At 36.8% G+C, this 25,245-nt stretch overlaps 1 protein-coding gene and 1 long non-coding RNA gene across 2 annotated transcripts; one reads left to right on the top strand and one right to left on the bottom strand.

Moving 5' to 3' along the window:
- The first annotated feature begins 544 nt into the window (after nucleotides 1–544).
- On the top strand, nucleotides 545–21,562 carry LOC114279407 (transcription factor TCP2). Its single transcript, XM_082887274.1, has 5 exons — nucleotides 545–835; nucleotides 1,159–1,218; nucleotides 1,464–1,615; nucleotides 1,781–3,915; nucleotides 21,251–21,562. The coding sequence occupies exon 4, from the start codon at nucleotides 2,480–2,482 to the stop codon at nucleotides 3,878–3,880; it is 1,401 nt and encodes a 466-aa protein (XP_082743400.1). The 5' UTR covers nucleotides 545–835; nucleotides 1,159–1,218; nucleotides 1,464–1,615; nucleotides 1,781–2,479; the 3' UTR covers nucleotides 3,881–3,915; nucleotides 21,251–21,562.
- LOC145798682 (uncharacterized) lies at nucleotides 10,092–13,522 on the bottom strand. Its single transcript, XR_014340083.1, has 2 exons — nucleotides 12,295–13,522; nucleotides 10,092–12,061 (listed from the first exon to the last, which is right to left on the bottom strand). It is a non-coding gene; the product is annotated as an uncharacterized LOC145798682 (long non-coding RNA).
- Nucleotides 21,563–25,245: the final 3,683 nt, after the last annotated feature.

Raw genomic sequence — 25,245 nt, 5'->3', positions numbered from 1 at the left:
AAAACATACAAAAAAATAATAATAAATAAATAGAGAGCAAATTACCAACACCCCCTCTAGGTTTGACTAAAATACGAATTCCTCTTAAGGTTTGAGAAATTACATTCCACCATTTGAGGTTTATATTTGCATAATAAATTACTCTCTTATTTGCTATGCAAATATAAACCTTAGGGAGCAATTTATAATTTCTTAAGCCTTAGAAAGAAATTCATATTTTAATCAAATCTCGAGGAGTGTTGATAATTTACCCAAAAATAAAATTTTACTAAAAACTAAAATTTGAAAACTTGAAACAAACAGACTGAATACTCTCTCCGTTAATTTAGGGGTGGTTTGAGATGATTCAAATAAGTGTACTTTTTGACTTTTTATAAAATATAAATTTGATATAAATTGAATTTGAAGTAATTTAGTAAAAAAAGTAATATAACTTAAATAAAATAATGTGATTTAAATAAGATAATAATATTTTTACTCTTTTTTTTTTTAATTATTACAACCAAGAGCTTAAACAGGCAAACGAACATGGCAAAAAGTGGACATTGTAAAGGCTGTAGGAACGGCGCCGTGTTTCTCTTTACCGATAAGCCTGCTGATTTGCTCGAATGGGCATTGAAACCCGAGCTCTCTCTCTCTCTCTCTCCCCGCATCTCTCTGATTTTGTGTATTCCTGAAAACTCAGATAATTTCCCGGCATACGAACAACCCTAGCAATCGTATACCTCAATTTCTTTCTCCAAAAAAAAAAAAAGAAAAATTGAAATTCCGAGAAATAAGAAACACAAAACCAAGCTCAATGAAACTAACACAGCGAGGGAAAGATATAAAAAAAGTATACTCATAGCTCTTCTCACTATTTTTTTTTTTCTTTTTTGGGTGTTTGAGCATTTTGAGGGTTTTGAGAGAGAAAGAGCTGACTTTGAAGCTCGAGGAAGACAATTTACGTTACAGACTTCGAAAAAGTAGGCTTTCTTCGAAGCTTTTGCAATGGAGATTTTTCAAAAAGTGCTGAATTTTGATCCTTTGTTTGGGATTTATTGAAACTTTCAAGGACACTTTTACCATTTGAAACCATGAGCTTTGATTGTGTAAAACATAGAAATTGAGCTGCAAATTTACTTTTTTTTTGTTCTTTTTTATTTTTTTTGGCAGTAGTTGAAACACATCGCAGATCTGTTTTTTGTGGTGTAATTTCGTCTTATGAATAAACAATCGGTAACAAATCACAACTCATTCCTCTCCTCTCTCTACACACTGACATAAATGTTTATGGTTCATTATTTGGTAGAGCAATGGTAAAGGGCCACAAAAAGTGTGGCTCAAATGGCTCGAAACTGTTAAAACGACGTCGTTTTGGGCGCAAAACAACGTAAAACGACGTCATTTTAACAGTTTTGAACCATTTGAGCCACACTTTTTGTGGCCCTCAAACATTTTTCATAATGTCTGTAATTTTGTAGGGTCAGCGGAGCCTTTAAAGCCTAAAGTCACAGATTTGGAGTCTTATGCGCAATTATTGCTTCATAGATTTTTTTAGATCAACCGCCAGCTTTTATTTGAAGCAGAAAAAGGGTTACAGATCAGATCAAAGTGATCCACAACCACACAAGAGGTAGACATTTCATTTTAGCTTTTCATTTTAGGTTTGTGAAGATACAAAGTCACATCTTTTGCTTGTTGTCAATAATGGTTGCTAGTTATAATAGTGTAAAAGCAGTGTACGTTTTCTCATCATCTGATGCTTTATTTTTATTTATTTATTTTGAACCCTTCCCAGGCTGAAAAAGAGAGAGTCTGAGCAAATTCAGAGGCTTTTCTTTCCTTTCCGTTTTTGAAAGCACTGCAAAAAGCTCCAACCGAGCCTGCGACCGAACGTGATATATCGAAGCGTAATAAAAGGCCTTTAGGCTCCGTTTGTTTGGCGTTAGGGGGAGAGAAGTGGATTTGATAGTGAGAAAGGGATTGAGAATGTGGTGTTTATTTTGAGAGATAGAGAGAGAACTAGTAATCTCTTAATATTAGTAAGGAGGAAGAAGAAGAATTGGTAAGGAGGAGATAGCGATGATATTAAAAAAATAGTGAGAGAATTAGAAATTTTTTTATTTTTTTTATATTAGAATTTTTTTTAAATATAATGTTTATTTTTTTATTATTTTATATAAAAATAATTTAACAACTCCTCACTATTAATTCCCTCATTATCAATTCCTTCACTAACAATTCCCTCACTATTAATCTCCTCACTATCAATTCATTCCGTTCTATCCCTCAAAACAAACAAGCCTTATATTCGAAAGCCGAAGTAGTGTGTATGATCGTCATCAACGCAAAGGACAAACCACACCTGCACTCTGCAAATAAACTTTTCTTTCTCCAAACCCTAATTTTAAAATATATAGACCGTCTCTCTTTCTCTCTCTAGAAGTGGAGTGGGGAAGGAGGATATGAAAGAAAGCTAAAGGGGGTGTTTCAGTTTATGGAGCTGGACGAGATTCAAACGCAGGGATGTAAGTTTCCCAGGATCGGCAACGGCATAGGGAAAAGGGGAAGAGAGCAACAATACCCAGATGTGGATGAAGATGGAGGAGAACCCAAAAGGGGTGGAGGAGGAAATGGTGACATTGGTGGTTTTGGTAGACTAATTTGTGGGTGGCCATCGTCGCGGATTGTTAGGGTTTCTAGGGCAACTGGCGGTAAAGATCGACACAGCAAGGTTTTGACCTCGAAAGGGCTTCGAGACCGTCGTGTTCGTCTCTCGGTTACCACTGCTATTCAGTTTTATGATCTTCAAGATCGTCTTGGTGTCGATCAGCCCAGCAAGGCTGTTGAGTGGCTTCTTAAAGCCGCGGCAAAGTCCATTGATGAACTGCCTTGTATCAAAGCTTCACTTCCCAACACGCCCAAGCAGCTGAGAGACGAAAAGCGGTCCAGAGAACAAGGACTCGATGATTCTGCTGAGATGGAATTGGATGGTGATCCGAATCACAATCAGCATCAACAACATGTTTCTTTGTCGAAATCAGGTTGTAGTAGCACTTCGGAGACTAGTAAGGGCTCGGGATTATCTCTATCGCGGTCTGAAAGTCGCGTAAAAGCTCGAGAGCGGGCGAGGGAAAGGAATCAAATGAGGGCAGAGAAAGAAAAGGAGAAAGAGAGTGAATCTGGAGCGGCCAATGCCAATCACCTAACAAATGTGAACCCTATTTCTCAAAGTTCATTCACTGAATTGCTCACTGGTGGGATAAACAATGTGAATAGCAACAGCAGCTCTAGTCCCAATGGATCAGCTCAACAAAACCCTAGTGGTGGAGAGGCTAATTTCTTCCAAAAGACCCCGATTGATTACTATGCCTCTGGTTTTCTTGCTCCATCATCATTGGCGTCCCGAAACCATAACTCATCATCTGGGTTTTCCGGACAAATTTACTTGGCAAATTCAACGATTTCGCCATTCAGCGTTGCGGGAGATCATCATCATCATCATCATCATCATCCAGAGCTGCAACATTTCTCTCTTGCCCCAGACCATTTCCTCCCAGTAGCTTCTTCTGCAGTAGCTGGTGGTGGGAGTGGAAGTGATTACAACCTCAACTTCACATTCTCTGCCGGCCTTGCTGGTATGAATAGGGGGACCCTTCAGTCCAATTCACCATCTTTGTTACCTTACCGTCAGAGGTTATCATCATCATCACATATAGACGCATCAAATTCAAATGTAAATGTTAATGTACCCTTCTTCATCGGGACCGCTGCGCCGAATGCTGCATCTTTGGAGAATCATCATCATCAGTTCCCACATGGTCTTGATGGCCGCTTGCAACTCAGCTATGGCGATAGCGGAAGGCATTCAGACCACAAGGGCAAAGGAAAGAACTGAGTTAGCATAGCTCTCGGCCCATCTTCATCTCTCTGGTAAGACTAACAAAAAAATCCTTTTTTTTTTTTTTTAAAATTAAAATTATCTGCACCATTATTTGTGCAACCTTGGCTCTATTGCTTCACATGGGTTTTGGTAAATATTTCCTTGTTTGCTTTTCAGATCTGCATGAATGAATATAGTTTGATTTCTTGGTATCATAAAAAGCATTTGGAATCATATATTTATATTTATAGTTGTTTGTGTTGTCTTTTATGATACCGGGTCTTGATTGCTGCAAATGGGGATCGGCTGGTTGTCTGTTTGTTTGTTCTCTTCCTGGTTCCCTTGTGTGTAGCATGCGCTATGGTCGAGCCAGGTGTTAGTCGTAGAGAGGGATTAACGCACTTTGAGCAATAGTGAGAGATTCTAAATTCTAATGGAGCTTATTTTTAAATTATAATGTCATGTCGGAACCATTACCATTTCAATGACTTTATCACCCAACCAGGCTGGAAACGGCGGACTGTCCACATTAGAGCGACTCCCAACCAAGCTGTGAAACTCAACTTTTTTTTCTTTTTATTTTTAGAATGGAGCATCTAGAGATTTATTTTTATATTTATCTTTATTATACCCTTTTTCTCATTTTCATTTTCATTTTTTTTATTTAAATTTTAACAATCAATCATATATATATTTTTAAATATCTATAACTTTCAAATATAGAGGTGATTTTTATAAATTAGTAACCATTATAAAATGATACAAATAAAGATATAATTAATAAAAAAATTGAACATAATAATTTAAATTAAATATAAAAGCTACATTTTTTTAATCATTGGATAAAAAAATAGAAATGAGTGAATTTTTAGAGAGAAATAAGTGACTTTTTCACAAATGATAAATATATCCAAGATATAACTTTTATTGGAATAAAGTTTTACTATTTGTTTTAAATAAAATATGTGAATAGTGATTGAGATAGGAATAGAAATGTGGTTGGGGTTGGTATGAATAATAAGTCTCTAAAATCAATTTTTGAATATGAATATAAATATTAATTGTGATCTCCGCAATAAGGCCTAGTTTGGGAAGACTAAATAAGTGCACTTTTTGACTTTTTTTGTATTATGTGTAGAAAAAGTAGAGATGAGATGTTGATTGATGTGACCCAAAAAAGATAAAAAGATGAAATAAGTGCACTTTTTTGGGAGTAGCCAAACTAGGCCTAAATATTTGGGTTGGAGACGCGTGAAAAATTATTAGATATTTTAATATCATGGGATATTATTTATGTGGTACATTTAATAAATGAGAAATAGCCACATATATTAAGTGAGGGAAGGGACTATGATACATACCCTTTGAGGGGTATGAACTATATGTACCGTATAACTATAGAAGTCACAACTAATAAAATAAAATAAAATAAAATTATAATTAAACTAAAAAAAGTCATAACTAAATATCTCAAATATCTCAAAATAATGTCATAATTAAAAAAGAAGAAGTCATAATTAAAGAAAAAAATAGCATAACTAAGAGTGTATATGGTACGAGGACGTGTATAATAGAATTCTCCTTAACTCTTAGTCATCTAAAAGAAGGGTCAATATCACCTCTAAATTTTTTGCTATGTGATTGCTTTGAAATTGTTACTGTTTTGGCAATTCGAAAGTTAGAAATGTAAATTTGCACGTGCCATCAAGGATTGAATAACTCTTGCAGATATTAATTTAGCCAAACAACTGATTAGGCCATTGTGAATGTATTTTTTTTAAATTTTTTATTTTTACTTCAATGAAGATGACTTAAATATTTGTGTTTAAGTGAGAACAAATTAATGAACAAGAAAAATTAAGTGCGACAATAATTTAAAACAGAATAGGGAATGGGGAGAAATTGAGACAGGAATTGAGTAACTGATTAATTGAATAATCCGATTACACTTGTTATTAACTTGATTGACCTGACAACTTCGAATGTGGAAACTAGTTACAGATTTTAAGTTAAAATCCACTCCTATAAAATGTAAGTGCAGAGTAAGAGATAAGTGTTTGATTTGTTCGGGGCTTTTTCTGTCTTTCACTTTGACTGATTATAGATGTACTTTGAATTCGCTAGCAATTGCTTTTTGACCTCCATGATCTTCATCAATATAGCTACATTCATGAAATTTTTCCATCCTTTGACTCTGAATTTGAATTCCAAAACTTTAATCGATCTTTTATAACTGCTTGAAACGATTATGCCCTTTAGCTTTGCCCCTCAACTTCAAATGTTATTGAAATTGTGATTTGCCATGTGACACCTTCCATTACCCAACATTTATTCCTCTCTAATCGCACCATATGCTCTCTTAATTGGATGATCACACCTCTTCATATTTTGGCAACATGTCACCTTCGAATTGGTGATTTTGAATTTGGCGCCAACAGAAATACTAAGTAAGCAATACCACATGAAGTTTAAGGAATACTAAATAATTATTCAAGACGAAGGCCACGTTTAGGATTAGATTAGCAATCCAATGAGACCCACATAAATTATAAGAGACCCATGGGATTTATATTACCAATCCAATGAGACCTACATAAATTATAAGTAAGAGACCCATGGGATTATAAATCCCATGTGGTGGAATTAGCATTCATAGGAGGAGTTAAATTTGTCATTTACATCCCTTAGGATTGACTGTGAAAATTTTATTTGTCAATCACTTTACAAAAATAACAAAAAGTTTATTGGTGATAAGCCTATTTCTATAGGCATATGGCATTAGGTTTAAAGATTGATCTTTAATGGAGATAAGGGCATGATATATAAAATTGTTTGGTGATAAGAGCAAATTATTATTTTGAAGGATTTTTTTTTTCATTTTTACCCCACTGCCACTATATCACTGTCGGCCGCTGCTAAAAAAGTGGTTGGAAAGTTCGCAATGACAATCACTAACTATGTTATATGAACTTTTCAAAATAAATTAAATATCCGTGTTACACTTGATACTCGAACATGGGTATAGGATATGTGTCGGTTACTTTTCAACGGACACTTCTTATATGATTGTATATAATTTAAGAAGTACGGACACTTCTAACAAGGTGATGTATCTGTATCGTGTCCTTGTCGGACACCAGCACTTTTTCGATACTTAGCCGACACGTGTCCGACATTCTTCAAAACGTGTCTTATTTTTAAAGATCCGGACACTTTTTGAACACTTAGAGGACACACGTGTCTATCGATTAAATACAAGTGAAACTAATTATAACTTTGAACAAAACAATTTAAGATACAATAATAAAACAAAAATCATCTAATTTATAAGAATTAGCATCATATTATTTTTTTTATTATTTTTGAATGATATATTCGTATATATATAACATATAATAAATATATAAAATTATATATTTCATACGTGTTCCTCACGTGTCATGTCTTGTTTTTTTTGAAAATTGACATAGCTGCGTGTTCGTATCGTATTCATGTCTTGTCCGTACTTCTTAGTATATAACACTATTATTATATATACGTGTTGTTGTATAATTGTTGTAAATGTCTTTTTGATATTATAAGTTACATATAACATCATTTTATATCACATACTTGATTAAAAATATAAAATATGACATTTTTTTTTACCGAGTCCATGTAATCTTAAATTTATGATTGATGAGTTCGAAAGCTAAATACATATCCATACCCGTCACTTGTACCCTATTCCATATAACATAGGCAACTGGTGGTGGTAATATAGACAAATAGATATATATATATATATATATATATATATATTTTGATCAGTAAAGAAAAATTTCATTAAAAAATATGAAATTAAAGGTACAGAAAGATAGGTGAATAGATAGGTGATACACAGATAAATAGGGGATTACACATGGACAGATGGATGACACTTAGACAAATAGGTGAATAGACAGATGATGTGGACGGATAGGTGGATAGTAGATTTTGTTTTGAAAAGATGCTTGCTTAGGGAACCAGCAGTTGGAGCAAGTATTCCCACGGCTGTCCAAGCTTGCTGTCAATAGGGAGGGTCTTTTTTCTGTTGGTGTTGACATAAATGAGGGAAGAGTTCAATGGAATTTAAGCTTTAGAAATTAGAAGGCATTTTTTTTTCTCTTGGGAAGAGAAGTACAGGAAGTTGTTGTGCTTACTAGAAGACTCACCGGTTCTGAAAGAAGTGACGAAAGGAAGTTGAATTCATCAAGTATGTTCTTAGGAGGGTTGGACACGGGTCGGTTCGGGTCGGTTTTTTATTCCGACTGCTACAATGTTCGAAATAGACTAGTCGTGAGATACGGTTTTGAGGTTGGTTTCGGTCAAGTTGCTCGAGTTATAGAAAATCACAAACAAAAAACGAAAACATAAAAGAAAGAAAGATCCAGGAATGATTTGTGAAGGAGGAAGAAGTCAAAGAACAAAATAACAATAAAGGGATACAAAAATGAATAAACTCACAAGAAATCAAAGCCTTCATCCATTTTGCAAGTGGATTGGAAGTTGTTCATAATCAACTCACTAGAATAACGCAACTTAGGGTTTGGCCCTTCGTCATCAAATTAGATGATGGGTTTCGAAAATCAAAATATTCGAAGTGGGAGGGGAGAGGAGGTGGTTATGTTTCGGAATTTAGAGTAGAGAGGCAAGAGTGATGGAAGGAGATTAGACACTGAGAATAGGGGATATCGGAAAAAAAAAATTAAAAAATAAAAAAAGTGTTAAGAGAGATAAGTAAATACCTATGAGAGAGAGGATAAACATATACATCTTTGGAATATGAAATGAGAGAGAGAGATTTTTGAAATATGTAATGGCTTTTGAAATAATGACTTATTGAAATATGTGAAGTTGTTATCATGTGATAATGACAGAGCCTTATAGATATACAGAAAGCCAATAGAACAATGACAGGTAATAAAATTATTTTTTAATAATTATCGGTCGGATCGGTTTTTGTCAGTTGGTGCACTTATTGAACCGCCGCCCGTACGAGAAATTGAAAATTTTCACTCCTCTTAGCTGCAGCCGACCACTACTTCCTAAAAGACCGGCCATTTCTTGATTTTTTGAATCGGATTGGTCGGTTTGGGCAGGTGATTCGGGTTTTTGTACTGCCCTAGTTCTCAGTGAATCTTCTGTATAAAATGGCTGAAGCATCCTGAGGTTTTAAAGTTCCTATTCTTGATAACTTTTGGAAAAGTGTTGCACCGCCAAGAGCTCAATTTTTTGGGTGGATAGCGTGGTGTGGCAGAGTTAAAACTTGTGAGCTGTTGCATAGCTGGGGTGTTGTTGATGGAAACTTTCCTTAAATTTGTCATTTTTGTGGGCAAGCTATTGATTCTATGGAGCACATTTTGTTGCAGTGCAGCATGGTGTGGATAATTAGGTTTAAATGTCTTTTGTGGTGGGGCATGTAGTGGGTAACACCTAGTTTTGAGGGAATTACTGTATTGGTGGTTTGGTTTCAAGTTAAAAAATGCAAGAAAAATGATTTGGGAAAGTATTCTGTTTGCAGTTATTTGGGACATTGTGGAGGATTAATTGAAGTTGTCTTTAACAATTGTCACCCTTCTTTGGATGAGGTGTTGGATCTTGTGAAGGTCAGAGTTGCGTTACAGGTTAAGACATACGTTAATATTTCACGTTATTCTGTCAATAATTTTCACACTTTGGTTTTAACCCCTAAAACCCCCATTGCCAAGCCTATCTGATTCCTCTTTCAATCATAAAGAACCCAAGTTCTTCTAAGCCCTCAACAAATGTCACTTTGGTTTTAGCCTTATCAACAAACATAACTTGTTCCTCTTTCAATCGTAAAGAGCCCAAATTTTACTCAGCAGTTTCCCTTTGGGTATGGTTCTTTGCACTCAAAACAACCCCTTACAAAGTATTTTTTACTTGTATAGAACCCTAGCTCTACCCTTTTTCTACTATATTAAAATGATAAAAGTTCCACATTTTACCAACCTTTCTACCACTTTAAAAGAACATTTAAAAAAATGAATAAAGGTTGAGACCCCCTTGACCGCCTTTAGTTTTGATTGGTCAACTTTTCCCTTTTTTTTTTTTTTTTTTAATCTTCTCACCCAATCCCCAACCTCCATGTGTGTGAGGGGGTTGTGGGGGTGGGTGTTTTAAGGGGGTCTAAATCAATGTCTTAAAAAAATAGTTCAAGTACTTTCTATTATGCTGCCCTACATTTTGTATCTAAGCTCACCAGAATTTTTTTTTTATTTTTTTATTTTTCTGTCAAAGAAAGAAACTTTATTAAAAACATTTCAAATAAAAAATTGCAAAAAAACCTCACCCTGATCAAGCCAATCCTGAGAAACATTCTCTCCCAAAAATTGAAACATGAGGAAAAATACTCAAAATTCAGGTACTATACAACAGTCTGAAAGAAGTTTAAAAAACTGAATCTCCTATTCCATCAATTCAAGAGATAAAATCAGGCGCTGAATAAATCATTCAAGCTCCTCTACCCAGCAAGAAAAACTAACCAGTGCCAAACTGCAACCTCAAGCCATTCTGAAATTACATTGTTGAAAATAACTTTGTTCCAAGCTTACAGGAAATTGTTCACCATATTAATCCTACATCATTTTTGATTCCACGTTGCTATCAACCCCATTTCACAAACAGTTGACCATTGATTGCAGTTTGTTCCACTTACAGTTTGAGTGTCTTGTTTGTTATTCCATCATTAATTGTTCTGAATTGGAAATGCTTTTCCCATTATAAAAAGAAACGGAATTAGTTTAGAGCTTTGTGGTAGCAAACTATGGGTGCATACTATTTACAAGCTTCATTAAAAGCATGCTATCAAGAAGTTGTGTGGATTTGACAAAACCACCAATCCCAGTCAAATCCTCATGGCTAACATAAACAAAAACTGCAATTAGAGATGCTACATAATCTTAGAGAGCTCCACATTTATGAAGACTAGTCAAATAGATTTTCTCATTACAGACTCTAGTGTGGGGTATTCCATGCTTTGTGCATGTAATCAATCCCTTTTAAATTCAGCACTCCTTGTTGAACAAAAATAACAACAATCTCTAAAGCTAACAATTCTGAGAAAATTAGGAACTTCATTGAATTTCTTAATAAGTTTCTGCATAATATTGATGGTGTTAGAAGCTTAAAATTAAAAAGATCAAAATCTGGAGCAGGGTATCCTTCTTTCTAGATGTTGAAAACTCTTTTGTTTTGTTCATCAGTTGGTCCCTGGTCAATGCTTTTTGGCTTTTCTCTGAGCATGTTTGCGGCATTTATGTTGGTGGCATTATGTTCCGTAACCGTAACCTATTCTCCCAAGTGCTGGAATGATAGGCCTATGTTAACTAACCCATAAAGTATGAGCTTCCCTGGAAGTATGATTTTGCCATCAATGAGCACTAAAACTTGATTCTGTCTGTAGAACATCATGCCAAGTGGTAATGTGTAGGCTCAAAATTATAGGGCCATGCTTGGTTCCAGGTTGGTTTAAGGGTTTTGAATACTGTAAAACTATGGGTAGGACATAGGATTAGGGGATAGCCTGATAAGCAATATCATGAGATAATGTGTGAGATAAAAGATGAGATAAGGGGGAGATTATTCAGATTGTTCTCTCCATTTAGTCACCATATGGGTGATAAGCAATCTTTAGGGCTCAATTCCAGGACCAAAAATAATGAAACAAACGATGGATTAATGGACATGGAGGAGAGCTGGCCCTACATGTTTTTTTCCTCCCCCAATCCCCCTTAATCCGGTAAACAAACAAGCCTAGTAATCAAACATTATTTTTTTTTTTTTGGTTTCTTTCATATTTGTTTGATTCAAATTGTAGAACTAATCATAACTAGTCAACCATATTGTCACAGACAGGATACAAACATTTAGTGCTTGTTTGTTTGCGGGATTAGGGAGGTTGAATTGGGACTAAAAGACATGTATCCCCCAATGTGTTCTCCTTATCCTCCAATGCGTTGTTTTGTTGAAAACAGGTAATTTCCAGAATTAGCCCTTATCACTCTCATATGATGGATTAAATGGGGAATAATTAATCCCCATCCCGTCACATGATCAAAACATTTACTTTTATATCCAGTACAACCAAACATATTTTAATGTTCTATTAGCACAAGAAGTTGAAGGTGCATAAAAGAATTGAACTCCTGTAATCTTAGGCCTCGTTTGGGAACCATCATTTTTAGCCAAAAAGTCAAAAAGTTACTAAATTAGCCAAAAAGCCAACAACTCATACCAAAAAGTCAAAGATTCTCTTTTCTCTCTACTTTTTGCACTTCTTTTCGTAAAAAGTCAAAAAGTCATCCCAAACATACTAGTTTTTTTTTAGCTCATATTTTAGCCAATTAGTCAAAAAGTTACTAAATTAGCCTGTTCCCAAACGAGACCTTAATGTAATACAATATTAAAGTCCGAAACCTAATGTATATTATAGACATGTAAACTTTTAGATTCAGTTTTTTTTTTGACTATAGTTGTATTAACCTTTGAACACAGCATACCATTTCATCCTTAGTAAGCGACCTTATTCAGCTTACATGGTAAGGCTGGCCAATTGATCTCCGTTTCTTCTTCTTTGTCGTAATTTTTATTGTCATTTAATAAAATATTACTTTTTTTTGCCGATGAAGGAAAACAAAAAATCCCACATGACAGCTTTCGCCAAATGCGTGAACTTAATTTTTTTTTTTTTGGATCGGTAATAAAAGTATAATTTTATTAGTTCAAATAAAACATTACAAGAGAGGAAAAGCGAATTGTGTTTAAGCTTACCCATTGTGGTAGACTCTCACAGCACAGTGCAACCTACAAATAACCCAACAAAAAATATAGTGGTTGGCAAGAAGCCAACAACCAAAAATTACCCTTAACAACAAAGCAAATTATTGGTTTTAAAAACCAGCAAAAACAAAGCAATTTCTTCTTTGTCCTCCATGGCCTATTCCATAACCTCTTCAAGTCCTCAGGGATAAAGAAAAAAAAATGGAATATGGACTTAACACTTCAAATATTTAAAAATCCAGGGACCTCAGCTGTGAAATACTTTTAAGTAGGGCCTCAACTCCTATAGACTTGTGCTCAAGGAGGTATTTTTAATTTTTCCTACTAACTATACACCATGAAAAGAAGTTTGTTTTCCAAAAAATATTAATCAATAGGGGCTTTTTAAAGTTATATGTTATTGATAATAGTACGTTCTACTGTATATAGAAATAAATTAATTATTGTAAATTATGTTGACCTCCCTCGAGTTTTGCAGGATATTACTTTATTCTTATTAGTTTGATGAAATTATACCAATCTCTTGTCCACTTATCCTTTTGATTCCTTCGTTTGGACCTCTACTCTGTATAGAATTGTAAGATGAATTGATAGAGAGAGAGGGAATAAATTGAGTGTATTGATTATTAGGGGTGGGCGCGGGTCGGTTGCGGTCACGGAATCTCTAATCCGCTATCCGTCTGCCAGATTGGCATTGGAGAAAATCAATTTGCATCCGTCCGCCAATCCGGCGGATGTGGATTGAGCGGATTGGCGGTTTGGAGGATGGATGCGAATCGGTTTGGCGAATTAAAATTTTATAAATTTTCAACATAATTGAACTTGTGTACTTCCACCAAAAAAAAAGAAAAGAAAGTATTACAGTCAATGACTTAAAAAATATTACAATCACTGCATGCCTCATCCAAAGTAAGAAAGTTTGAATCTTTAGAATATCACAATTACAGCATGCCTCATCCACATAAAGTATTACAATCTGTGGCTCTTAAAATATAAAAACAATTCAAACCACCAAAATCATAAACAGAGTAGTAGTAGAGATTGTATGTCTCTGTATTGTTACATCTATATCTGTTTTTGAAAACAAAAACCAATCAGCATATATCATATTTTCGATTTATTATTTTTAGAGATAGATTTAAAAACTAAAAAATATAGATAAATAATACGTTTATTTTTTTCAATTCAAAAAAGATATTCAAGTTGAAAACTTTTTTCAACAGAATATTTAAACTCTTTTTTAATTGAAAACACAAACAGAATATTTAGACAAACTGAAAACACAAAGTCTTATAAATTACTAGGGGTGCTCGCGGTTCGGCGGTTCGGTTGCGGCCAAAGGAATCTCAAATCCGCCATCTGTCCGCCAGATTGGCGGATTGGAGAAAATCAATCCGCAACCATCTGCTCGTCATCACGCATCCGTCCAAAATGCGGCGGATCGGTTCGGTTCGGTCGATTTTGACGGATCGGTATATCCGTTGCTCACCCCTATTGGTTATGTTAAATGTGTATATTCAGTCTATTACACAAAGGGAAGCTTGCTCTCTTTTCTAGAGAGGAGAGTACATAGGATGCCAAAGGGGCACCGAAAGTAGAAAGCAGAAACAATAATAATGGTTTGCTTTACTTTACATAAATGTATGGCAGCTATTTACACTAACATCCCTTCGCAAACTTAAGGAGGGATAGCATCAACCAGCTTGAGTTTGGAAACGAGATAACTGAAGCGACCAGGAGGATGAGCTTTGGTGAAAATATCAGTAGGTTGATCGACAGAAGCAACAGGGCGAAGCAGAACAGTGCCACGGGTAATATGCTGGCGAATGAAATGACAATCAATCTCAATATGCTTGGTGCGATCATGAAAAACATCATTGTGAGCAATCTGAATGGCACTCTGATTGTCACAATAGAGAGAGGTAGCGCCAGAAGAAAAAACATCCAAATCAACAAGGAGCCATGGAAGCTAGAGAAGTTCTTGAGTAGTATCAGCAAGAGCTCGGTATTCAGCTTTGGTGATAGAGCGGGCAGTGAGGGATTGTTTCTTGCTATGCCAAGTAAGAAGAGAATCCCCTAAGAAGAAACAGAAACCCGTGGTGGAGCGTCGATCCGTAGGATCCCCAGCCCAATCAGCATTAGAAAAAGCACACAGTTCAAGAGAGGAGGAAGCAGAATAGTGGAGGCTATGGAACAGAGTGCCTTTGAGATAGCGAAGGATGCGGAGTAGAGCAGTATAATGGGGAGTGCGAGGAGCTGACATGTACTGACTAACAATGTGAACAGTATAGACAATGTCAGGACGAGTCACGGTGAGATATACAAGACTACCGACGAGCTGGCGATAAAGAGTAGAATCTGAGAGGAGATCCCCATCGAGAGGTGTGAGACGAATCTGAGGATCAACTGGGGTAGAGGTAGTTTTGCAATCGGTAAGACCAGCACGGGCCAGAAGATCGGATGCATATCTGGCCTGGGACAAATAGGGACCAGTAGAATCATGAGAGACTTCAAGGCCTAAGAAGTAGTTAAGAGTACCAAGGTCCTTCATCCCAAATTGACAGTGGAGAAAACTTTTGAGGTGAAGAATACTAGCTGCATCATTACCAATGATAATCATATGATCTACATAAAGAAGGAGAAGAGTGGTACCATGAGGAGTAGTTCGTATAAATAAAGCAGAGTCATAGGAGCTAGAGGGATTTTTTGAAAGAACGATTCCAGACTACAAATGAAGACCGACTTGAGGAATGGGATAGTAAGAACTACTAGATCATTACCTGGTTTCGAAATACCTCTATTCCCTCTATCATATGTTAGTGTAAATAGCTGTCATACATTTATGTAAAGTAAAGCAAACAATTATTATTGTTTCTACTTTCTGCTTTCGGTGTCCCTTTGGCATCCTATGTACTCTCCTCTTTATAAAAGAGAGTAAGCTTCCCTTTGTGTAATAGACTGAATATACACATTCAACATAATCAATACACTCAATTTATTCCCTCTCTCTCTATCAATTCATCTTATATGGTATCAAAGCCAGTTATACACTTCTGGCATTTTTCGTTTTTGGTGCTTAGTCCCGTACACAGTGGCACTACACCAAATAGCTCGGAATCACCTCACGATTCCAACGGCACCACGCCCGTCACCAGAAACGCCGTCACGTGCCTCCACGCGCCACCTTTGTGTTCGGCGCGTCTCAGCTTCCGTCGCCACTCGCACACATGGGATTGAAGCAGAACAAAGCAGGCAGAGCCAAAAACCCGAAGATTGGTGTATGGAGGAGGAGTTCCATGCAGACGTTCAAAGGGAGTTTGATTATTTGTGACAGGGGTAGAAGCACAATTGATAGTGTATACAGTAGTAAGGGCAGCTTCCCCCCCAAAAGTTTTCAGGGCAGGAAGAAGAGAGGAGAGCGCAAGTAGTGTCAAGAATATGCCGATGTTTCCTTTCAGCACGGCCATTTTGTTGGGACGTGCCAGTACAGGAACGATGAGGCTGTGTATCATGACTCTGAAGAAAGGAAAGGAAATCGGAATCCCGATATTCCATAGCATTGTCAAAGTGAAAAAGTTTGATGGTTTTGGAAAATTGGGTGGGGACCATTTTGGCAAATCTATAATAAAGGTGTTTAAGTTCATACCGAGTTTTCATGAGAAAAGCCAACTAAACTGGGAAAAATCATCAATAAAAACAACAAAATAACGAGATCCCCCCATAGTAATAGTAGGGGATGGGCCCCAAATATCCAAATGTATAAGATCAAAAGGTGCATGGGAAACAGAAGTACTTTTATTGAATGATAAAGCAGGTTGTTTTGCAAGTTGACAGGGTATACAATCGAAAGTATCTGGAATTACATGACCCAATTGACCACTAGAAACCAAAGACTTTAAGCGACTAACAGAAATATGCCTTAAGCGACAATGCCAAAGATGAAAAGGAGATAATGAGGAAGCAGATGCAGGAGCAGCGATATGAGGGGAGTCAGGAACATGAAGGTGAATGAGTTCATAGAGACGTCAGTGCTTACGGCCGATCCCAATAGTTTGCCCCGTCTGAGGGTCCTGCACCAAACAATCAGTAGTAGAAAATGTAACAGTTAGACCAAGCTCACATAATTGACCAATAGAAATAAGGTTTAAAGTGAGAGCAGGGATATGATAAACTTGAGGTAAAGATAAAGAAGATGTGGAAACAGTACCAACATGACGGATAGACATGAGAGAATCATTAGCAGTATGAATTGAGGGAATATGAGTAGATGAAGAGATGGAAGAAAATATAGTAGAACTGGAAGTCATATGATTACAACAGGCAGAGTCAAAATACCAAGAAGAGTTACCTGGGATCACAGACAAAGCAGTAGGAGGTGTACCAGAGGTGGAGAGAAGCTGTTTGAACATGGCCTCTACGTTAGTTTGAGAAAAAAGAGGGGTAGATGGAGTAGGTGACTCAGAGAAACCCTTAGAGGCAGCAGCAACAGTGCGATGAGATTGATTCCCGGAACGATGAGAGCTCCCTCGGGAAGAACCACGCGAGAGGAGTGGCTAGTGGAGGATGATCGGGATGGATTGCGAAAACAATCCTGCTGTAGATGACCAGGACCAAGTTTGTTGCAGTATCGACAGGATCTGACAAGGCAGTATCCACTGGGTCGATGATGGCCGTGACTGAGGAGTGGCAAGAACAGAGTCCACATGATGAGTTTGGAGAGTACGAAGACGAGTCTCCTCAGATGGCAGCTCAGAAATAGCTTGTTCAAGAGTGGGTAACAGAAGGCGATGAAGAAGAGAGGCACACACGAGCTCAAAAGAGGGAGTGAGAGCCATGAGAAAGTGAACCAACTGCTGCTGATTACGATAGATAGTAAATAAAGCAGCATCTTCTCGGTGAGGCCATGCCGGTTCTAAGAGAGCAAGCTGGTCCCAAACAGAATACATTTGAGAAAGAAAGTCATTAATAGACTGACTGGATTCTTGGTGCATGCGGTGAAGTTGGCTCTGAAGTTGATATTGATGGGCAAGACCAGTAGTCTGGTATCGTTCTTTCAAAAAATTCCATGTCTTTTGCAGGAGTGGTTACAGAGTCAAGCTGAAAATGACCAAACTGAAGACTGATAGAGGGAACAGAGGTATTTCGAAACCAGGTAATGATTTGGTAGTTCTTACTATCCCATTCCTCAAGTCGGTCTTCATATGTAGCAGTAGCAGTAGCAGTAGTAGCAGCAGTTTCATTGGTGTCTTTCACCGGTTGGGTCACATCCCCGGTGATAATGCGCTAGAGTTTCTTTCCTTAGAGGAAGGAAGACATGACTTGGGCCCATAGAACATAGTTGGAACCATTAAGAATAACAGAAATTGGATGGGAGGCATCATGATGATCCATAATAATAGTTGAGTAGGGCTAAATAAATAGGAGTAGACCTGGAGGAGCAAAATTAGGTAAAACAGAGTGTACCAGTGAGTCCGGAAGGTTGAAAATAGCTAAGAAAGGTGTGTTGTGCTGAGATGACGTCAGCAGATGCTAAAATGATGTCAGCAGCGCACAATAGCAGGTTGCAGTGAGGAGCACGATAGCAGGAAGGGCGTGCGGCGCACCGTAGCAGACTGGCGCACGCGCGACGCACGGGAGCAGACTGGTGCACGCGGGTGCACAATAACAGAACGGTTTACGTGAGGCGCACAGCAGTAGGCGCGGCGCACGAAAGAGCAGGGCTGACGTCAGACGTTGATGTGAGCAGGTAACCGAGGGTGCGTGTGCGAGTGGCGTCCGAAGTTGAGATGCGCCGAACACAAAGGTGGCGCGTGGAGGCGCGTGACGGCGTTTCTGGTGACGGGCGTGGTGCCGTTGGAATCGTGAGGTGATTCTGAGCTGTTTGGTGTAGTGCCATTGTGTACGGGACTAAGCACCAAAAATGAAAAATGCCAGAAGTGTATAACTGGGCTCTGATACCATGGAAGATGAATTGATAGAGAGAGAGGGAATAAATTGAGTGTATTGAATATGTTGAATGTGTATATTCAGTCTATTACACAAAGGGAAGCTCACTCTCTTTTATAGAGAGGATAGTACATAGGATGCCAAAGGGACACCGAAAGCAGAAAGCAGAAACAATAATAATGGTTTGCTTTACTTTACATAAATGTATGACAGTTATTTACATTAACATATTTACACTAACAAGAATATTAAAGAATTCTTCTGCCCTACAAAACAAAGGCTTCTGTTCAACTCCTATCTCACTGATGGTCAAATAATCTGCTATTGTAGCATTATTGTCGAAAGCAATGGAATGTAGGACTCGAAAGGTCTTTATCATATCATGCGCCATGTCAAAAACTTGACCCTCTTCCCATCCCCAGCCATATATCTAACAAATCTAAACAAATATAGCCAATATTTCTTGATACCTTTCCAGTTTCCATAATCAACCCTATAAGATCCTTTTGTCTCTCATGAACCCCAACCTTTCCCCTGAAAGCCATGATTGCTTAGCTCTACCTTTATCTATAACATATCTCTGTTTCCTAAGAAAACTTGAGTGAAGGGCTTAAAGTTTCGAACACCCAAACCATCTCTACCTCATAAGAGAACACACTATATTAACAATATGATATTTGAACTCATCACTTAAACCTCCCTACAAATAAATAAATAAATGCAATTCAATTCCTCAAGTTTCTCTGCCACGGAAGCGGAGATAGTGAGATGAAACTAGTGGAGACTAGAAAAGGTGCTCGTTTTAAGAGCAAGCCTGCCTACTTTTGAGACATTGCCTTTTCCAAGCAGCCAGTCTTCTTAAAAACACTCCACAACAGCATCCTAAATTGAGGTAGCATAAAAGCAAGAACCAATAGGAAGCCCCAAATAGACACAGGGAATGATCCCAAATAAACTAAATGTGGCCAATTGATGTTAAAAGGATGTTTGGTCATTACGGCAGCTAAAAGGAGCTGAAATTTGTGGAACAAAGTTGAGGGAACTAATATATGTTTTTGTTATTCCTTTTTACCTTGTGGACAAACTCCTCCAAAAATATGGCTAATTTGGCCATTTCACCTTTAAGGATGGCAATGTTTTGATTCAATGAATGATGAGTAATCTTCTGCCATTTTTCTCTAAATAAATTGTAGGATTAAGTGCTTACTATCTCACCAAAACTCATAGGTAGTGGTGAAGATGTAATTTTATTTCTTTGAAGGGTACAACACCAAGTGCCACAAGTTGACTGTGACTCGTGGAGGTCTGGCCCCTACCCAGGCCAACATAAATTAGTGGCTCAATAGACCTCGTTTGGCAACTTTCAATTTTAACCAAAAAGTGAAAAAGTCACTATAACTTATCACATCACTCTTTCTACTTTTCTACACATCTTTTCGTAAAAACCTAAAAAGTTACTAAAATAGCATGTTCCCAAATTTTGATCTAAAATCTCACTACAAAACTTTGCTATTTGAATGAATATTTATGAGAAACATCAAGAATGCAACAGCATAAAGAACACAATTCTGGGTGATTTTTCTATGGGCATTGCTTCATCAAGAGATATGTAGTATCCATTATTAACCATCACAAATTATGGGTCATTTGGGAATGCCTTTTCTAGTGTTTTTTTTTTTTTTTGAGTTTTTTACGAAAAGAAATGTAAAAAAGTAGAGAGAATAAAACGAGGCCTAATATGAAGATAATACTACACAGAGAAAAGCAAATAAAACTCTACAGTTTAGAAAAAGCTGCTCAAGCATTACTATCTTTTATAACCTCGGACATAGATGAGCCAAACACTATTGAAATGCACACTTGTCTAATATTAATTTTGATATTATTTTTGGGTTATATAATACAAAATATTAGTCTTAATTATCTCCTCTTCTGCTTGCAAGTGTATCTGCAAATACAAAACTATTATTGTATAGTCGTAATAAGCTGGCCTGGTATCTAAAAGGAACAGCTGGGAATGGAGTTCTATTATTATTCGTAGTGATTACTCCTCAGCTATGAAGACATTTCAAAACAAGTGCAGTATCCGTGTCAGACACACGGACACTTCGGGGACACGTATGGGACACATCACATGGCGTGTTCCCTTATTTAATTAATTTATTTTCAGAGAACACACCGATGACACACTAGGGACATGCCAAGTTGTATTTTCTCTCATTTTATTTAGTGCTTTTGATGAATGTTGAATGTTTATTATTATTATTTTTTAGATTTAAATACTTAATAGATCATCCATAAAAAAAGATATAAACTGTAAGGATTGCAGACCTTATATTTTCTAAACTGTTCATTGGCTTTGGTCTTCCCTTCTATTTTAAGGAAACGTTCCTTATATTTTGTCATCCTAATTTTCTAAACTGTTCATTGGCTTTGGTCCTCCCTTTTGTTTTACGGACCTTATATTTTGTCTTCCAAGGTAATCTACCTAATTCTTGTGTTGAAAGGATTGCAAACAGTTTCATTTTCCGCTTGAATTTCTCTCGATAACTTAATTTTTTTATGATTGCTGCAAAAGTAGTAGGGCATAAACTATCTTGCCATTGTTTGATGCAGATGCTGGAGAATACTGAAGATGGAGATGGCAGCAAAGCCGTGAGTGAATGCATACCACCCCTGCATCTGGAAATGTCATTATTCGGCTTCTAAAATTCTTTTGATGTTTGCTTAATCCAATGTAAAGCCATTCAGCTCGCATTCATGTGTTTGGACATGTTATTTATGCAAGCAAGGTGTGTTCATGTTTTATGATGGGATATACCAAAGACGTTATTTGGTTCCAGTTAGTCGTTCTGCTTCTGATTCTATTGTGGAATTAATTGTCCATGTTCATCCTTGTTATTGAAGCTGAATCACCATTTCTGTTTCTGAACTGGTGACATATAGCCGTCTTTTCTTTTTTTTTTTTTTAGGTATGCATTGATGATACATATAATTCGCTCCGGTAGCAGCTGCACTTGGCAGTGTCATCTTAGAATCCAGACCATATCCTGTGGATATACCGACTGCGGCTTTTGCTTAGCTATTTGCCCCATTGGGACTAGGTTGGCATATCAATCAATGTTGGACACACTGTAGTTTAGGTCATTCATCGTTGCGTTGAAACAATTGGTACATAGTTTAGCTGTATAGGAGTCCAAGTACCTCTCTTGGCTTGATGTTGTGCCCGCTGCTTGGTTGCTTAAGCAAATTCAAGAGTTAAAAGGCTTGTGCTTCCAGGTGGTACGGGATTTTCTGACTATTTCCAGAATTGTGTTCCTGTCCCCAATTCACTGTCAATCACATGATCATGCTTTGAGATTCTACATCATGCGGTTAAGAATGTGTATTTGGAAATAGCAAAATCTATGGCCCTTGTAGGTTAGTGAAATCATGTGTTATGTGGAGTATGAAAATAGTGAATTTGGCTTTTGCTCAAGGCAGTTTGTCCGTATGATTTTACTACGAGTAAATATATTGATGGGAAAATGTTGTAAAACATGCAGTTCACTTATGGAAAATGTAATAATGCATGCAGTTAACTCTCTCTGCAGGCATGTTCTTCCCAAAAGTGAAAGATTGATGTTGCTTAGACCAATGATTGGGCTACGAAAGTATGGTGAACTAACCATGTCCGGCCATGTAGGTCGGTGTTAGGATTAGAGCATTAAATTGACAATTTTATTACTTATGTATAACTGTATATAAGGTTCAAGTTAGCTACTAATGAAGCATCTTAAAGGTAACCAATTCTTCTTTGAAGCATCTTCTAGGTTATGTAAATCTAATGAAGTGTAAGGTTTGTGATTTGGAAGTCAACCTAATTGTGGAAGAAATTATGTAAAATGAAAATCTTTGAAGGAGTGTTTCGTAACGCTGTGTTTGGTTGGGGGATTTGAGAAGGGAAATGGAAAGGGAAATGGAAATGAAAGGAAAAGGAGAAAGAATTAATAGAATTCCAAATCCCAACTATGTTTGGTTGTGTTGGTTATAAAATAGAATTGATGTCCTAAAAGGTATCCTATTTCTTTATTTATTTCTCATCCCCTTTCTTTTCCCATATATTTTTTATTATAACCAAACATAAATAGGATTACATTTCTCATTCCTTTTCCAAATCCCACTTCAAAAACTCCAACCAAACACAGCATAAAGGTTTTGGGTTGTCATATTGAAAACTCATTTAAATAATGGATTACACCTGTAGGGATGCTAGGAGTGGATGTAGACACAATATATATATATATATATAATTTGAAATTATAAAATAAGACTAATAATACTAAAAACATCATTTTATATGATTTCTATTAGTTTCATTTTGAAATCATGTCAATATTCAAATATCGCTATTGTTTTGAATTTACTCTTCATTGAGTTTCTTATATTTTGTATCATTATGCCTTGTGAGATTATTATTTTTCATGTTTAATATTGAGGTAAATGATTCACAAAAAATATTGTTGCCTGGAATGTTAGAGACCTAAATGACCCATCTAGGCAAAGACGTGAAATCTTTTGTTGAGAAGGAAAATATTAAGAGTTTAGGCCTTCTCGAAAGTAAAGTCATGGCTGATTATGAAGGGAGAATTTTTTATCATACGTTTAGAAGCTGAAATATTTGCTCTAACTATAATATTGCTGCTTTGGGTAGCTTGTGGGTTTGCTGGGACCCTGGGTTTTGTAATGTTGTGGTCTTGGACCAATCTGATCAGTTTATTTTGTGTAAGGTCTATAATCTTGATAAGAACTCCTAGTTTTCGTTACTTTTGTTTATGCTGAAAATAAAAACACTCCGAGGAAGCCCCTTTGGCTCAACATTCATGAGAAATCTCACAGCCTTTAAAATATGCCTTGGATTCTCTTGGGAGATTTTAATAGTGAGATTTCCATATGAAAAGGTATGTGGGGGTTGTCAGATGGATCCCAAGTAAGGAGGGGACCTGAATGAATGCATTTTGAATTCTGAACTTGATGACCTTAATTATGGCAGTTGCCAATTTACTTGGGTTGGCCTAACAAACATGGAGTGGTAACTATATCACTTCTAAGCTTGATAGGGTCATTGTCAATAAGGTCTGGATGTCTACTTTCCCATCTTCTAAGGCCATTTTCTGTACTGCTGGTAATTCTAATCACTCTTTTATTGTCATTTCCATCTCTTCTGGGGAAACTCTAGGAAGCCTTTTAAATGTTTTGTCTGTTGAGCTGACCCCAAAGAATTTCTCCCCATTAATAAAATATGGTGCCAATATGTGAACGGATCTCCTATGTTCAGAATTTGCTATAAACTGAGAGCTCTTAAGCCTATCCTCAAAGTTCTCAGTATGAAAGAGTTTAGTGATATTTCTCTTCGAGTTTACTGTGTCAAAGTTGAGTTGGGCTCTGCTTAGCTCAATCTGGATAAGAATCCTCTTAATATTAATTTCCAATTAGTTGAGAGGAAAACATGTTATAAATATGCTGCCCTTTGTAAAGCTGAGGAGTTCATCTATTGGAAATCTAGAATCCAGTACCTTAAATTGAGCAACATGTTCTTTTCTGGGGTAGAAGCTAGAATGAGGGAAGACCTCTTGGCTATTATGGTTTTCAAAGAGGGTCATCTCCTTGTTAGATACTTGGGTGTTCCCCTCATTTCTACTAAAAGCTTAAATATTCTGATTGTACTCACTGTTAGAATCACTAAAAAAATCAAGCTTTAGACTAATAAGTCTCTCTCTTATGCTGGGAGGCCTCAACTTATTAAGTCTATTCTTTTTTCTATATAAGTGTATTGGTCCTTCCTTTTCATTTTGTCCAAGAAAGTAATAAGGGAAGTGAAGGCCACTCTAGGGGCATCCCTATGGTCTGGGGCTGCTTTGAAAAAGACTCTGGCCAAAGTGGCCTGGATCCACATTTGTATCTGTTTATTTCTTAGAAAAACCAAGGGGCGAACACGTAGGCTATGTTTACTTGGATTCAGTGCGGGTGTGCTAGGACTTGTGGGCCTAACCCAAGGTTAGAAATGTTTGGATATTTCTGACTTCTAACACAGACAAATGACTATGTGTGGCTCAGAGGAACCGTCACTGGTTTGGATCTTGCCCTAATGAAGAGGACTTTTACTAAATTTGCTAGGTGCAAAAAATAACTAAAATAGAATTGAATTTTCATTGATTGAAAGATGAAGTATAATTGACTAATCTAAAGATAAATTGGATAAACAACTAATTGCATGTAATTGAATTGCATTAATGAAAGATAAAGCTGTAAGAAACTAAGATAAAAGCTATGAAAGCTAAGACAAATGTGTAGATGAACTCTTGGTTGAGTATTTGGTGCTAGATCACTTCAAATGTTGGCTTTGGTGTGCCTTTATAGTGTTGGGGATGCCCCCATTTCTGCTCAACAGCGTGACAACCCTTCCTTGTGACATTTGTTTCATGATCCTTGGCTTGATCCTCAAGTATAGCAACCACTAAAGCACTAAAGGCTAGTGTCCCTCCTTTGTAGCTTTGAATTAGTCCACCAAGCTCCCCAAGCTACCACGTGTTTTATCCACAAGAAGCCTAAAACCCATTATGCATTACTTG

The sequence above is a fragment of the Camellia sinensis genome, chromosome 9 (genome assembly GCF_055761805.1).
Source record: "Camellia sinensis isolate YWXY chromosome 9, ASM5576180v1, whole genome shotgun sequence".
In the NCBI taxonomy this organism is placed as follows: Eukaryota; Viridiplantae; Streptophyta; class Magnoliopsida; order Ericales; family Theaceae; genus Camellia; species Camellia sinensis.
This window is presented reverse-complemented; position numbering and strand designations above follow the sequence as displayed.